General features: G+C 40.1%; 1 protein-coding gene across 1 annotated transcript in view; it reads right to left on the bottom strand.

The window, feature by feature from the left end:
- The window catches only part of RASA1 (RAS p21 protein activator 1), a 47,919-nt gene extending 41,200 nt beyond the window's left edge, over window positions 1-6,719 (bottom strand). The window contains exon 1 of the mRNA XM_054283586.1: window positions 6,340-6,719. Within this exon, the coding sequence (XP_054139561.1) occupies window positions 6,340-6,719 (380 nt within the window). The remainder of the gene's footprint in view (window positions 1-6,339) is intronic.
- Window positions 6,720-14,461: the final 7,742 nt, after the last annotated feature.

Here is a 14,461-nt window from a genome sequence, read left to right as displayed (position 1 = left end):
TGACATGAGAAAATAGCTCAAGTGATATCCTCAGGAAACCTTGTAGATTTTACATATCTTTAAAAAAATAGGATACACACTTAAGTGCAAACTTGTATAATACCTTTAGAGTATGCAAAACGGTTGTCAAGAAATAACTGCATTTTTTCAAAGAGCAGTTTCATCAATACATAAAAACAGTTTATTCACATAATACATAATCCAGGAGCACTGAAAGACATCACTGTCAGAATCCATGTCATATAACACATCCTGCTATCACCAGTTTTCAGTATTATAGAAAGATACATTCTGCAACTTCCATCATAATCTTCAAGGACTTTGACAGCAAACAGTAAACACTGTTTTACAAAACTGCAGTACTCAATCTCATTTAAGGGTATTGACTAATCTAATGAGCACTAATGAAAGATTTTAACGCCTCTTATGCTGCACTACAAAGAAAGATCCATCCAATAGTCAGTTTTATCCAAAGAAAGTAGAACAGAAATGAGTAAACTACAGAGCTAGCCATACTCCTAACTAAGAGAACAGAACACAGAACACTCTGACGGAAATAAACAGGCTACCACCATTTCTGAAATGAAATAAAGTGACCCCCAGATCCTTTTGTTTTAAGCTCCAATCAGGTAGCTGAGTGAAGCCTGAGTATTTCGGCAAAAATACATCACAGGAAACCACCTCTCCCTCTGAGTTTTCTACCTCAAGATTTACAATTTCAGTATTTTGCAATCAAAACAATTTCAAATTTATTGTTTTCAGTCCAAAGCAATGCCAACCATAGAGATTCTTACTGGATGCAAAAGGAATTGCTATGTATGGTCTACTATAAGTCTCATGAAAGGAATTAAAGTTTGGATGTGAAGGTATCGCATTAAAAACCTGCCTATCTTATCATAAATAAGTTGCCAAATGACTGTGACTTACAAGTTCTTACACTCAAAATTCTAACGCACTACTACTTAGATGTACATCCTCCATCATTGCCAAAGACAAGATCCCTATAATTTCTCATCTGTCATCTCTCCTTGCTTGCCTGACCCTACCTAGGAACACTTCTGTATTTCTAAAATTACCTTTGCATTTTTTTTAAATGCTGACAATCCACTCCTTTCATTGTGTTTTGAACAAACATAATTCAATGACATTCTGAATCACAGCGAGTACTCTAACAATGCAGTTACTGTTATAACATGCATTGAAAGAGAGTAAGTATAAGTAGCCTTGCAAGCATATGTTACAAAATTATTCAACTATAAAATGTCCTATCAATTATAGATTGCAATTAAGGTGTTTTTTTCTGTGACTACCTGTTTAACTTGCCTGCTTTAAGAAAACTGTGTAATTGTTCTTTATTTTGCTTCTAAGAGAATACCAGTAAAAGGCTTCCATGTTTCAGAAAATTGTCAAAACTGTGCATGAAAATACTCCCATCTGCCAGTTTATTTCAAAAACAACATGTTCAGAACTCCAACTCTATCTATCACAATTTAATTACAACATGCAGACAAAGACACAATATCACAAAGAGCCTCTATATCCACACATGCAACATACAGGTGCGCAGAAGAATGGCGCCTATACCACTGCCACACCGAGTGGCTGACAACCATACGTCAAGTCATGAACCTCATGGAATGAGCTGCACTGCAGTCAGAGCTGCGACCTCTGGTCTACACACAAACAAGAGATCCCTGTATTTTCCCAAGCTGCACAGAAGATGTTGGGTAGTCACACCAGCTCCATTCGGCCCAGCCAGCCATTTCTATTGTCAGGAGGGATACATTTAGCAAGTTCGCAGTATAGCTATATGGCTTCTGGCCCCCACCACCACAAGACCCGTGCAAGGAACAAGCCATTCACAAAAAGGCAGTAGACGGTGAATTTACTATATGGAAGGAGGCAGCTGGTATTACATGTAGAAGCATGTCACACTGTACAACCAATCTTTATTTACATATTTCCTTTTTACATGTGGGAAAAGCACGTGTGAAATTTTGCCACATAGGCACACTGCTGGCTTTGTTAACATCCTCACGCCCACATGCTTCTCTGCAGAGCTGCTTTCCAGCTGTTTAGCCCCACCACGTGCTTAGCGTTACTACTCCCTAGTGCCAGAGCCCTGTGTTTCCTTCGTCTAACTACACAAGCTCTCCCGCAGCCCAATTCTCCAGCCTGTCCACATCACTCTGGATGTCAGCACAGCTACCTGATGTTTCAGCTTCTCCTCTTTCAGTTTTGCATTATCTGTGAACTTGCTAAGGGTGCATGCACTCTATCTAAGGATGTCACAGTACTGGCCCGTGAAGGCACCCTAGGGAATACTCACAGTAATTTGCTTCTATCTGGACTTCAAGCTGCTGATCACCATGCTCTGTTCCTAGTCATTCAACCAGTTTTCAATGCACCTCATGTCATTTAACCTAAGTTATACTCCATCAGTCTGCCTGCAAGAAGACTACGGAAGACAGTGTCAAAAGCCTTAGTAAGTTATGGAAAACTCTCTCCCTTTCTCCCCCAAGTCAATGACTACATCACAGAAAGTTCTTAGGTTGATTAAGCACAATTTTCCTATTATAAATCCATGCTGATTACTCCTCACCACCTTCAGCACTAAATATGATTAAAAGATAATAGCATTTAAATATATTACATATTAAATATATTAAAATTTAATAACAGAAACCTTTTTCTGTTGCATCACTAACAAGACTGATAGAGAAAATATTTTATATAAAATAAAAACTATTCAAGACCACCTTCAGTCTTTAAATAGTGCATAAAAGTAAATAAAGCAGGTCAAGTGTATAAACTCTGTCAAGCTCTGAACATTTTACTAGTACTGACCATACACTGGAGGGACACTGAGGAACCAACCCTGCAATACTTATGCGCAGCACAAAGACTATGTTAAAACAAGACGTCTTCTCCTCTCTTCCACTATGCCTACCAGCAAGACATATTACAAGACGCTTATTTTTCTGGGGAGAAAGATATGAAAGAAACTGGAAAACTACTATGGAAATTTTACAAATTTATGCTTGAACCAAAATATGGAGTCCTATTCTGAAGAGACCTAAGCCCTCACTAGAAAATCTGTGTTCACCTTCCCTTCACAACCACAGAACATATAGACAAAAAAACTTGAAAAAAACACAGTACAGTATTACACTTCTCAATGGGGTAGGCTAGTAAATGAACTGCCAAAGTCCCACACTGGTATTATGGGACTCAATCAATGACACAAAATAAAAACTAAATAAAGAGCATGTAAAGACATTCTAGTTACTGTTTAAACAAAATTACATTCTCTAACGTTGACTAGAAATACTGACTAAACTACTGAAAAATCATCCTCAAACTTCTGGCTTCAAATGCTGTCCTACTTCTGGTTTTATTTATCTAAAGTTTTCATTTACTTATGAACTAACACACTCAGTTTACTTACTGCTTCACTTCCTGCGGTAGGTTAGGTACAATATTGTTTCACTGTGTTTAACCACTCATTTAAGACTACTTCTAACACCACACATCTCACCGGAAGCAGCCCAGAATACACTACCCACCGACTTTTGAAAAACAAGGTGTTGTCTTTCATGCACAACAGCAACTAATGAAGAAAATCATCATCTAATAAAGTCAATATTCTATGCTAACTACATTAACTACTAAACAAAGAAAACCTCACACACTAAAATCTATTGACATCACATTTCATTTTCTTTATACAGGTACCTAACTAAACACACCAACACTATTTCCTGATAATTTATAGTGCAACAGATTCCTTCATTAGTCTGGAAAAAGGCCTTCTGCAATTATTCAGAAAAATTTTTTTCTTGAGTTACTGAAACAAATGCAGAACTTTCAGCTTGCCACCTCAAATACTCATGTGAAGATACTACAACTTCACTGTATGATGAGGAAAATGGTCTACTTTAATGCAATCCATTCTTATTTGTATTTCTCTGTCTTCATCTTCAGTTTTTTCTTATTATGTTGCCTGAACAAACTCCAAGAGTGACTGTAAGAATGTATCTGCTTTGGGCAAGATTTGTTTTAACCAAAGAGTATTATGACAGTCTATTTCATTTTGTGTGGTTGATCACTTTCAGATTTCAACTGATTTCCATTTCAAACTGATAAGCACTGCTCAAAAAACACTATATGAAAATGCAAGTTTTGCAGCAATACTGGAATGGCTCCTACCACATTAATGCAATGCTAGGACAGAAAATAATTTTAAATCAAATACATAAAAAAATTAGCATTCATTCATTCATTCAATCCCAAGGCATTTCCTTCTGCTATTTGAGCCTCTGTCACTGAGGTCTGCAAATGGGGCAGAAAGCGAGGGAAAAGATGACCTAAACAAACTCAGCGTTACCTTTATTCCCGAGTATCCTGTGCATCGCACCTGGCATTAAGCTGCAACAGAAACACACCACTGCTGTGCTCTATAAAAATGAAAGCACACACACACACACATACTGAATAGACAAGCCTCAAATTAGCTTGACTCCAGATCAAAGATTTAAAAAATCAACCCTACTGTGAGATTCTGAGTTTGTGAATAAAGAGAAGATCTTATATGCTAGTATCCTGCCACTGCCTGAATATTAAAGAATACACAATAAAAGAAGATATATTCCCCAGATCTCCCTGAGCAAACCATATTTACAACATCCTCATGGGAAGTGCAGAACCTGCAGGTGCTTCATTTCCCATCTCTTTGTACTAGTTACTACAAAAGCAAGAATGCCAAATTTACACTATTTCAAAGCATACGCATGTTTAAAAAAGCATTTGTAACATCTTTATAGCCTAAAAATTGGAAGACTAGGTACTCATATTGTGTCTGGTTTGTGTTTGAGCTTTTTTGTTTGCTCTGTGCTTGTTTTTTTAATCTGCAAAACAAGCTCAGAGAAGCTTGTTATAAAGGCTATTATAATTTTATGTTCTACTTAAAATGAAAATGGCTCCTGAAATCGTACGAGTATGTAACATAATGCCAAAGTTAAGTCTGCTAGTCAAGTTATGACAGAATATAAAGAACAAATCCAAAATTTCACACAGATTATTAGTTAACTTTCTGACCTATCTAAATATGTCTCTTAAAATACAACTGTATGTTATTCCCTAAATTATCCACTATACGCAAGAACTACAAAAACAACATATTTATAGAAATTTTACTAATGAAAAAATGCAAGCCTCTGAAACCATTTCAGTTTGGGGAGAATATGATAAGGATATGGAAGAAAATGCTTATTTTCTATTCTAACACACACCTTGGAAGTGCTTTGAGTAAACCTGCAGATTTTCTATAGTGAAATCCACAGGCTGTATTAAGAGTATTTACTAATTACATGGACTCTATATAACATTATCTGATCTTATATTTCACACAACTTAAACAAAGAACTAGTCTGCCTCTAGTGGAAGATTCTTTCTAGTACCAGCACTAAAGGAATCCAAATTAAACTGATGTACGGATAAATACAGTAAAATTTAATTATAAGTTTACAGTTTATTCCAAATGTCTCCTCTCTCCAAGCATAACCTTTATGAAAACAACTTTAAATTGGCTGAGCAGCAAGGCAGTTAAAACATTTATAAAAATATCTCTCTGTTAACACTTTTAAAATTGGAAATTACTTTAATTCCTTTTAAGTCCATGACTCAAGACTGCCTGAATTTTTAAAAAGATCCAACAAGTGGGCATTACTTTGGCTGTTTCTATATGAAATGGAAAATATAAGTTATCTTCTTTTTTTTTTAACAGAAAGCAATGCAACACAAAATGATGACATGGTAAATTAGGTCTTTTATACCATGGATGGGGTTTTTTTACTCTATGTACAGAAATTAAGTTTATTACTCTACCGTGAAGGGGCTACCAGTGACTGGAAACGTCTCCCCAACAGGTAGTTTAAACGATAACCAGAATAACTCACTCTTCCTGGCAGCCTCTGCAGTACTGCTATGAAAACTTGCAAAATACTAATTCAGCCGCCTTTTTCCCGTGAGCTGATGCCACTCAGTCACGGAGGACCAGCTCCCCGTGAAGGGGAAGGAGACCGACCTCCCTGTTGCCGCCGTTCACTCTCCCGACTTGCGGGTGGGCTGCGCTCCACAGACCACGGGCAGTGTCCTCGTGAAGAAAACTTCCTGCTGGAACGGAACAGCAGGAGGGAGGGAAGGTGAAGAGGTGGGACGCAAAACTTCTGCGAGACTGCCAGCCGACTTTGACACACTGTCTCCCCGGCCAGCGGTGGGGGCCCGGGGGCGCGGGACCCACTCCCCACAAGGATTGAGGCGGGGGCGGCGGGTACTCACTGATTGGTGGGGGGCGCGTTGAGCGGAATGGCCACCTCCTCTTCCTCGTACTCCGGCCCGTCCAGTGAGTCTCCCTCGTCCACTGTCCCCAGCCCCCCGGCCAACGCTGGGGGGGGCGGCAGCGGGGGGAAGCCGGGATCAGCAGCCGCAGCGGCCGCTGGAAGGGCTGGCCCCGCGCCCAGCTCCAGTAGCTCCAGAACTGAGCACAAATCCGGCCCGCCTGGGGGGCCGCCGCCGACCAGGAAGGGGCCTTGCGGCTCCGGCGCCCGACCGCGGCACAAGGCGGGGCAGTGCCCCAGCTCACCGACCGCGGCGGCTCCCGCCGTCCCGGCCACAGCGCCCGAGCCGCCCTCCTCACCCGTGGCCTCGGCCGCCATCATGTTGAGCCTCACCGGCAGCTTTACACCGGGGAGGAGGCGACAAAGGGGCTCCGGGCTCCGGGCCCCTGCCCTCACCGCGCCCTCCTCCCCCCCCACCCCCGACCCGGCAGGCAGTGGACCGGGACGCGGCTGAAAGTTCCCGGCAGAGACGGCCGGGAACAATGCCCGGCTGGGCGGGGGCTGGACCGCTCCACAGGGCCCTACGCGGCTGCCTCGACCCGCAGCCGCCCCAGGGAAGCGCCGCCCGCCTGGGGAGCTCCGCGCTTGCGCGGCACCTCTGCGCCTGCGCGAGCTGCGCGGCCCGGCCGGGCCAGGGAGACCGGTTTCGTTCCGCGGTCGAGGGGCTGGAAGCGTGCGGTAGTAGGGTGATTCACTAGTTTAACACGACGTGAGCACAACACAGCTCTGAACCCGTATGATCCAGGACCAGAGCCATGCCTTTTGAACACCTACAGGGATGATGACTTCATTACCTCCCTAGGCAACGCGTTCCAATGCTTGACCACCCTAACAGTGAAGAAACGCTATAGAGTATCTTCCAATCAGCTTATTCTGTAATCTGAGTCTCCTCTATCTGGGTTTGAAGCCATTTTGACTGGTCCTGCCATTGCAGATACAATAGAAGAGACCAGTCCCCACCTCACTATGCCCTCCTTTCAAGTATTTATAGAACAAGTGGAAATGTTTTTGTCAAGGGAGCATTACACTGGATTTTAGGAAAAAATATTTCACTGAAAGGGTCGTCAAGCACTGGAACAGAGTCCTGGGGCAACAGTGGACTTGCCATCTTTGAAAGTATTCAAAAACCATGTGGATATGGTGCATGAGGACATGGTTTCATGGTGGACCTGTCAGTGTTAGGTTGATGGTTAGACTCGATGATCTTGGTGATATTTTCCAGCCTTAATGATTCAGATTCAATTCTAACAATATTTAAAAATACATCCTGGTGGTACTGTTTACCTTGTAAGAACTGTGACTCCATGTCTACTTTACTCTGTACTTCCCTGAAACTGTTCTTTTGTCATGTTACTTAAGCTTGCAAACTCTCAATCCCACTTCATGCAAACCTATACCTACCTTCACCATCAACCATTTTTCTCCCTAAAGTGGATTATTTGGTACATCAGCTTCAGTTCACAACTAAATACTTCTGGGATCAAGAAGACGTCATGTGATTGCCATTACCAGTCAGTGCAGTATGTAGATATCTTTAGATTTTGTATTTTTCTCCCAGTGTTAAAAGAGCTTACAAATAGCAGCACGTTTACACTTGCATGTTTCTCTACAGTTCTCAAAAGGCATCTAAACATTCAGGTTTTCAAAGCTTTGCATTACCCAAAAGTATTAAGTGAATTTTTCCTGAGGCAACTAAAACAAACTATTGCTTCCACTTTCACAGCTCTCAAGCTCTGTTTATCTGCTGAAATTGTTTCATATGTTTCCTTCTGAGGGCAAACTCTGCTTCCAACTTACACTACTATGACATGGGGAATTATGCTGGTTTTGTGCCCAGGGTCACAGTGAAAAGAGAAGCTGGCTTTAGCCCTCAGTCTATATCATTGTAGTACACCCATTTACTGCTGGTTTTCTGCTTTAAGAAATTGTAGTTTCAAGGAATATTGTAGGCACACACATGCTGCTGCTCTCTCTGTGGCTTTCCCTTTACTGCTTCTTGCTTTTTTTCGCAGATTTCTAAACAAAATAATTTTAACCTTGTCACTGTAGCAGTAGCAATAAGCCAAAATACAGAAATACAGTGTAAATATTTTAAAGATTCCCTTTATGAGAAAAGATTTTCTTAGTGCCTTCAAGGGCAGCAGCATGTGTGTGGGGGCGTGGGGATTGGAAGGACAGCTGTGCTAAGATTTTCCCTCAGGAGGGGGTAATTGTCTACAACACTCTTTCAGGAGGTTTATTTTGGTGAGAACAGTTTTAAATTTTAAAAGGATTCTGCGGAGAAAGAGCTCCTGGTAATGTCAGCTGAGCTATTACCTCTCTGTGCACCCGACACACGTCTTCTGTTCACTTCACATGCAAAGCTGCCATCCTGAGTTAGTTGGTGCTCGAGGTACTACACATCAACTTGACTGCCTCTTTAGAATCATGAAATATCTCAGATTGGAAGTGTTCTATAAGGATTGAGTCCAACTCCCTGTTCCTCTCAGGACTACTCAAAACTACAGCTACAAGCCTTCGTGGAACTTTTTTATAAATGGATGTTTTTGGATGGCAGGGAAAGTGTAATAATATTTTTCTTGATATTTCTTGAGCTTCTGCAAATATGTCTATTCTGAAATCCCTGGTATAATTTACACTAGGATAGTCAGTCTTTCATCCCTGCTGTGTCAGAATGGTGTCAGGCTAGATTCCCTGAAAAGTACATTTGCATGTTCCCTAGTTTGAGCTAATATAATAGTACATTTTTTGAGAACAGTGGCAGGGGGGAGGTGTTCCAGGCAGATGTATGCCTTATTAGGAGCTCAGGTGTTCAGGCTGGAGTCACTGAGTTGTATGGCATTGGGCAAGTAATTTGAGCAAGCTTATTCTTTCTCCATCAGTAAAGTAAGCTATTTCACATATATGTCAGAGAATCAAGTAGGGTTTTTTACAAAATTTGAAAGGTGGTAAACACCCTAATTATTAGGGTGAAAAGCCACATAAAGTGGCTTTCAGTTATTAAAAGGGAAGGTATTACTTTTATAGTAGATACAAATACCACAAACATTCCCTTTCACTCCTTATTTCCCACCTCTCTCTATTTGCTTGAGCACAGTTTCTGTCTTTCTAAAGTTTTATCCCATTTCAGAAATTAATAGCAGCAGGGGAATTTTCAGTCTTTCTGTCATAGGACAGAGTCATAAGAAAGCAGCTTTCCTGTAATGAAGAACCTGGAATGCTCCAACTATTCCAGTTCTTCCCCTTGTATTGCCACAAGTATAAAATGAACAGTTACAGAGAGTGTTGCTTCTCCCTACCTGCATAGCTGTCATGCTACATATATTGTTTTTCCGCTTTTCATACACTTGCCATGCTAGCAAGGAAGTTGTGGGTGCATGGGGGCTGGGAGGAGACACAACCAGGACAGGTGACCCCAACTGTCTAGAAGGGTGTTCCAGACCATATAACATCATGCTCAATATATAAAGTAGAGATAAGAAAGAGGACGAATGAAAACATTCGAAGTGATAACATTTTTTTTCCCAAGTCACCATTACAGGTGATGGGGCCCTCTCTCCTGGAGATGTCTGAACAACTGCATTCTCTTGGGAAGCAGTGGATTGATTCCTTGTTTTGCCTGTGAGCATGGGTTTTGCTTTCCTTCTTAAACTGTCTGTATCTCATCCCATGAGTTTTCTGGCTTTTACCATTTCAGTCCTCTTCCCAGTCCTACTGGTGGGGCAGTTGGCAAGCAGCTGCCTGGGGCTCGGCCTCTGGCAGGGTTTTTAAACCATGACACCTCTTTAACTGTAGTAGTATACAAAAAAGTGCTACATGATTGCTCTATCAGTCTTGCTTAGTCACTGTGATCCTCTTATTAAAATTGCATATTATTGTCTGTGTTTAAATGCAAGAGAAACCTTACTATTTATACTTACCTGTATTTATAATTTATGCCTTCATAGAAAGCATGTTTGCATTCTCCCATGAGCCTGTATATACTGACTCCAAATACAGATACACTGAACAATTATGTTACGTTTTAAGAAACACTAAAATTATCCTCATCTTTGGAAGCTGATTTGTTAGTTATTGAGTTTTTTCCATAGGAAGAAATTAAAAACTGAGTTGCAAAGGATAGCTTTTTTTTCCATTTTAAACATGACAATATTTTCATGTAATAATTTCCGGGCTCAGTTAATTGCATCTAACTTCCATAAAGGTTCTCAGTAATGATGGAGCTTAGGTTTCTACAGTATATCTCTGGCTGTTGATGAACAGAAGTTACATGTTGACAGACATCTTAGTATTTCTGCAGCTGCTTAGGTATCCTTGGGGTAGTGCTTATACAGCAGCTAGGGGAAGGAAAAAAGGTGATAAGCATGAACAAACAGGAAAATATAACTATACTCTTAATACCTACAGAACTTCCTCTGAGAACAGTGATGTAACCTGCACAGGGTAAACCCAGCTGTTGCATGGAGGACTGTCTTTCATTACAAATTTGGCTAATTTTTGTGCTGTTTACTTGAAACTTTTTAAATAAACGGTTAATAACACCATTGAGGAATGCATCATTCTCACTCATTTCAATAAAAAAAATTCTCAGTTTGTGGTTATTAGTTCCAATGGCTTAATATGAAACACCTACCTATACTTTGTATTTAAATAAAGGATATTTCTGTCAGGTATAGCTATATGTATAACGTATAAAAATCAATAAAATTCTTTAATGCATGTATTAATCATATTCTGCCTTGATGATAGAAATTTATGTCTTGCTTAATAGAACAATTAAAGAATAAAACTCTAGATGTAGCTGTAATATAATGTAGTGTAATATATAAGCTATAGATTGGTCTTCCCAAGGAATGTTTATATAATGAAGCTTATAAAATAATAATAGTGGAAGTTATTTTGAATTTAAAATTTTCATGTAAGTTACCAGGAAAAAATCTTTTTAAATTACATTTTTAAATTAATGTTTCCATGAATTGTGTCATTGAAAACTGAAAAGTAAGGAGAAAAAATGCTGATTCATGCAACAGATGTTTCTTTATCTAAGGTGTAGCCAGATCTAATTTCCTGGACATCAGATCTATATGAAGCCAATTAAGTTTTAAAATGTCTGCTCATGTGATGCCATCAAATCTTCTGTATGCACTTACTAACTGTACAGAAACTATTTGCATGTGAGACTTATAAAATGTATTTGCAAAATTAGTAACTTTCTAAGGTCATATTTATACATCTAAACCATCCATTCTGTATATGAAGATTCCTATTTCCTTCTATATATACTCACGTGGAAAAAGTTCCCTCATATGTTACACTGGGATAGTTTAGGTGTCCTATTGTTCTACTTACAGTTTGATTTCTGTATGTCTTCCATCATGGGGTGAATTTTTCCATTAAGATATGTTTCTCAATTTGATTGTTAAAATCCTATATGGTAACTCCAATTCTTAGCTATTTTTTTAGAATTCCATGGCTTAGGACACTAATCTAACTGCAAGATTTAATAGGTAAAATGCTGTGATTTATATTATGTAACTGCCCAGACACCTAAACTTCTTGACCTTATAATGTGTTAATCTAAACATTTACTTCTCACATAGTCTACTTATCACTTTTTCCATTACTATTGTGTTTATTGCTTTTGATAGAATTTACTTGTATGAAACAATTTGTTTAAGCTGGTTGTATTTCTGTTGTTGACTTTTAAATCAGTTCCAGGGCATGAAACTACTAGGAGTAGGAACATACGTTGTCTATAGTTCTAAGGAGTAACTCATTCTAGAATAACCTAAACATACTTGAAATAAACAAGGGCCAGGAGACTTCTTCTCCTTTTTAATGCCTTTATTGAAAGTGATCAGCTCAGGATTGGGTAGCTCGGCGGGTCTGCAGGTCCCGTCGTCTCCCAGGGCGACTCAGAGGAGGAGGATATGCGCAGCTCTGTCCACAAGGGGCAGAACTGGGGGAATCCAGTCCTCGTGGGAGCCTTTTGGGCGTGGTATTCCCCGCCAGGTGGTACTTTTGCCGGCTCAGTCGGCCTGGTCTCACCGCCGGGGTCGTCTCTCGTGGTCAGGGCGAGAGGGTCCGAAGGTGTTCCACATCTCTGCAGGCTCAGCATTCGGCTCCTCACGTCCAGACATCACTCCAGTCTCTCAATTCTTAGGTGGCTCGTGGTTTTGGGGTTTTCTCTGTACACCGGGGGACCCATGCTGCATTGTGGTCTTGGAGTCACTTTGCATAACCCCCTCACCTTCTCAGGTCTCTTCACCCTTCTGGGAAAAGAACACCTTAGCCTCGGGCGAGGCTCTGCTGATACAAAAGGAGCGATTAGCCTCAACAACCCGTGATTACAGTAAGAAAACACGAAGAACTTGGGCAGCTAGTGCTCTGGCTGCCTTTTTTGCAACTTTTTCTCACAAAAAAAATATTACCCAAATTTTGTTCATAACAGTCCCCCCTCTTTTTCTTTGATCGAGCTTAAATTCTAAGCTCGCATCAACTCACAATTTTTTGTTTTGAATCTACTATAAATCTCTTGTGCAGTTTGGTAATCATGGTTACTTAACTTTGTTACTTTCTTTGGTTTCTTCAGGTTGGTCTGCACGGCAAGTACTATTCTACTAAAACAGATAAATAAGCATAGTAAAAAAAGCAATTTTCTAAGTACACACACAGTGAGAAAAACTACTTTTTCTTACACATCTTTTTTGAAAATCTCTAGGTTCTCCCACTCACTGGGATCAAGTGTAGGAGTTTGTTCTTCATTATTTACACATGCTAATCTTTTTATTTCGTTTGAAATGTTCTTAATAATTGAATTCTTTATTTTTAATACTGCTTGGAGCTGGATTAATTTGTTTAACATAGATATTGGGATCTGAATTTGGCTTTTACAATTTTGGATTTTCTCAATTTCTATTTCACTTTCTCGGTTCTGTTTATTTTCTCTTAAATCATTATATATAGGAACTCCTAAACTTGATCTAGTTTCTTTGGGTAATAAGAAAATTGGTTTTATCACTCTAGCAATGCAGTTGCCAGACGAGATCAAACTTAGGGGTTTTGGGCTCTCCTGAAATGTGTTCCAAAAGGGGTTTATCTCCTTTCTAGTACACTCATATAAATACTTGTAACAAACAATTTTTCTTACTATTTTCACTATTTCTTTTCTTTTTACTAGATCTGCTGAGCTTGTTTCAGCAGCATCACATTCAAAGCACAACTAGGCTTCTCTTATAGGGCACTCTCCTAAGAGTGGCTGCCTAAAAGTGGCAGTATTGTATGCTCTCTAACACACTCTCTTATTTTTCTGATAAAGGACTGGGAGAGGTTAACACGATCAGGGTCAGAACTGGTGTGGACTCTCGACAAGGAGCTCACTTCCTCCTCATAGAGGGGTTGGTAGCATTCACTGCACGGCTCAGCTGGGCTTCTCAGAGCACTACTAGCAATCAGAGCTATCAGTACTACCCTTCTCAAGGGTCTGGTATGGGTCATCTTGCACAGCTTGCCCACCCGGCCTTGCCTCTTGGGGAATTTTACTGAGGAGAAGCTTCCAAGCTTTTTAGAGTCCCTTCTACCCGCTTCTCTGGTTAAACTTCTCTTGGTCTGTTCTCTACCAATTTTGGTTTCTCCTCCCAGGGGAGTGCTCTGTAGAGGATTAACTTGGAGTCTTTAGAATTAAATTAAGGAACTTAACTAGAATTACTTATTTACAGTCTTAAACTTTTTACTAACATAGTTTACACAGAATAGTTTTGAAACTTTTTAAGCAATATTAGAACTCTGATACTAATTTTTTTCTACACAGTTCAGTTTATTTGACTCTTCCTTTTGAGAGTCAACTTTAAACTCTTTGGTCTTTTTACTACAGTATACTCCAGTGATTTAGCTTGTGAAGCAGATGAATCTTGTCTAGCGCCGGGGGGCGAGAGTGGTGTGGACTCTGGTCTAATGCCAGAGGAAGCTGATGTTGGATCTGGTCTCGTACCTGGGGGTGACACTGGCCCTTTTATTCTTGTAATATGAGTCTAACCTTTTTCTTTGGTCTGCACAGCTGAATT

Source organism: Melozone crissalis, unplaced genomic scaffold, assembly GCF_028551555.1.
Source record: "Melozone crissalis strain CALT ecotype California unplaced genomic scaffold, PUWL_Pcris_2 ptg000036l_1, whole genome shotgun sequence".
In the NCBI taxonomy this organism is placed as follows: Eukaryota; Metazoa; Chordata; class Aves; order Passeriformes; family Passerellidae; genus Melozone; species Melozone crissalis.
This window is presented reverse-complemented; position numbering and strand designations above follow the sequence as displayed.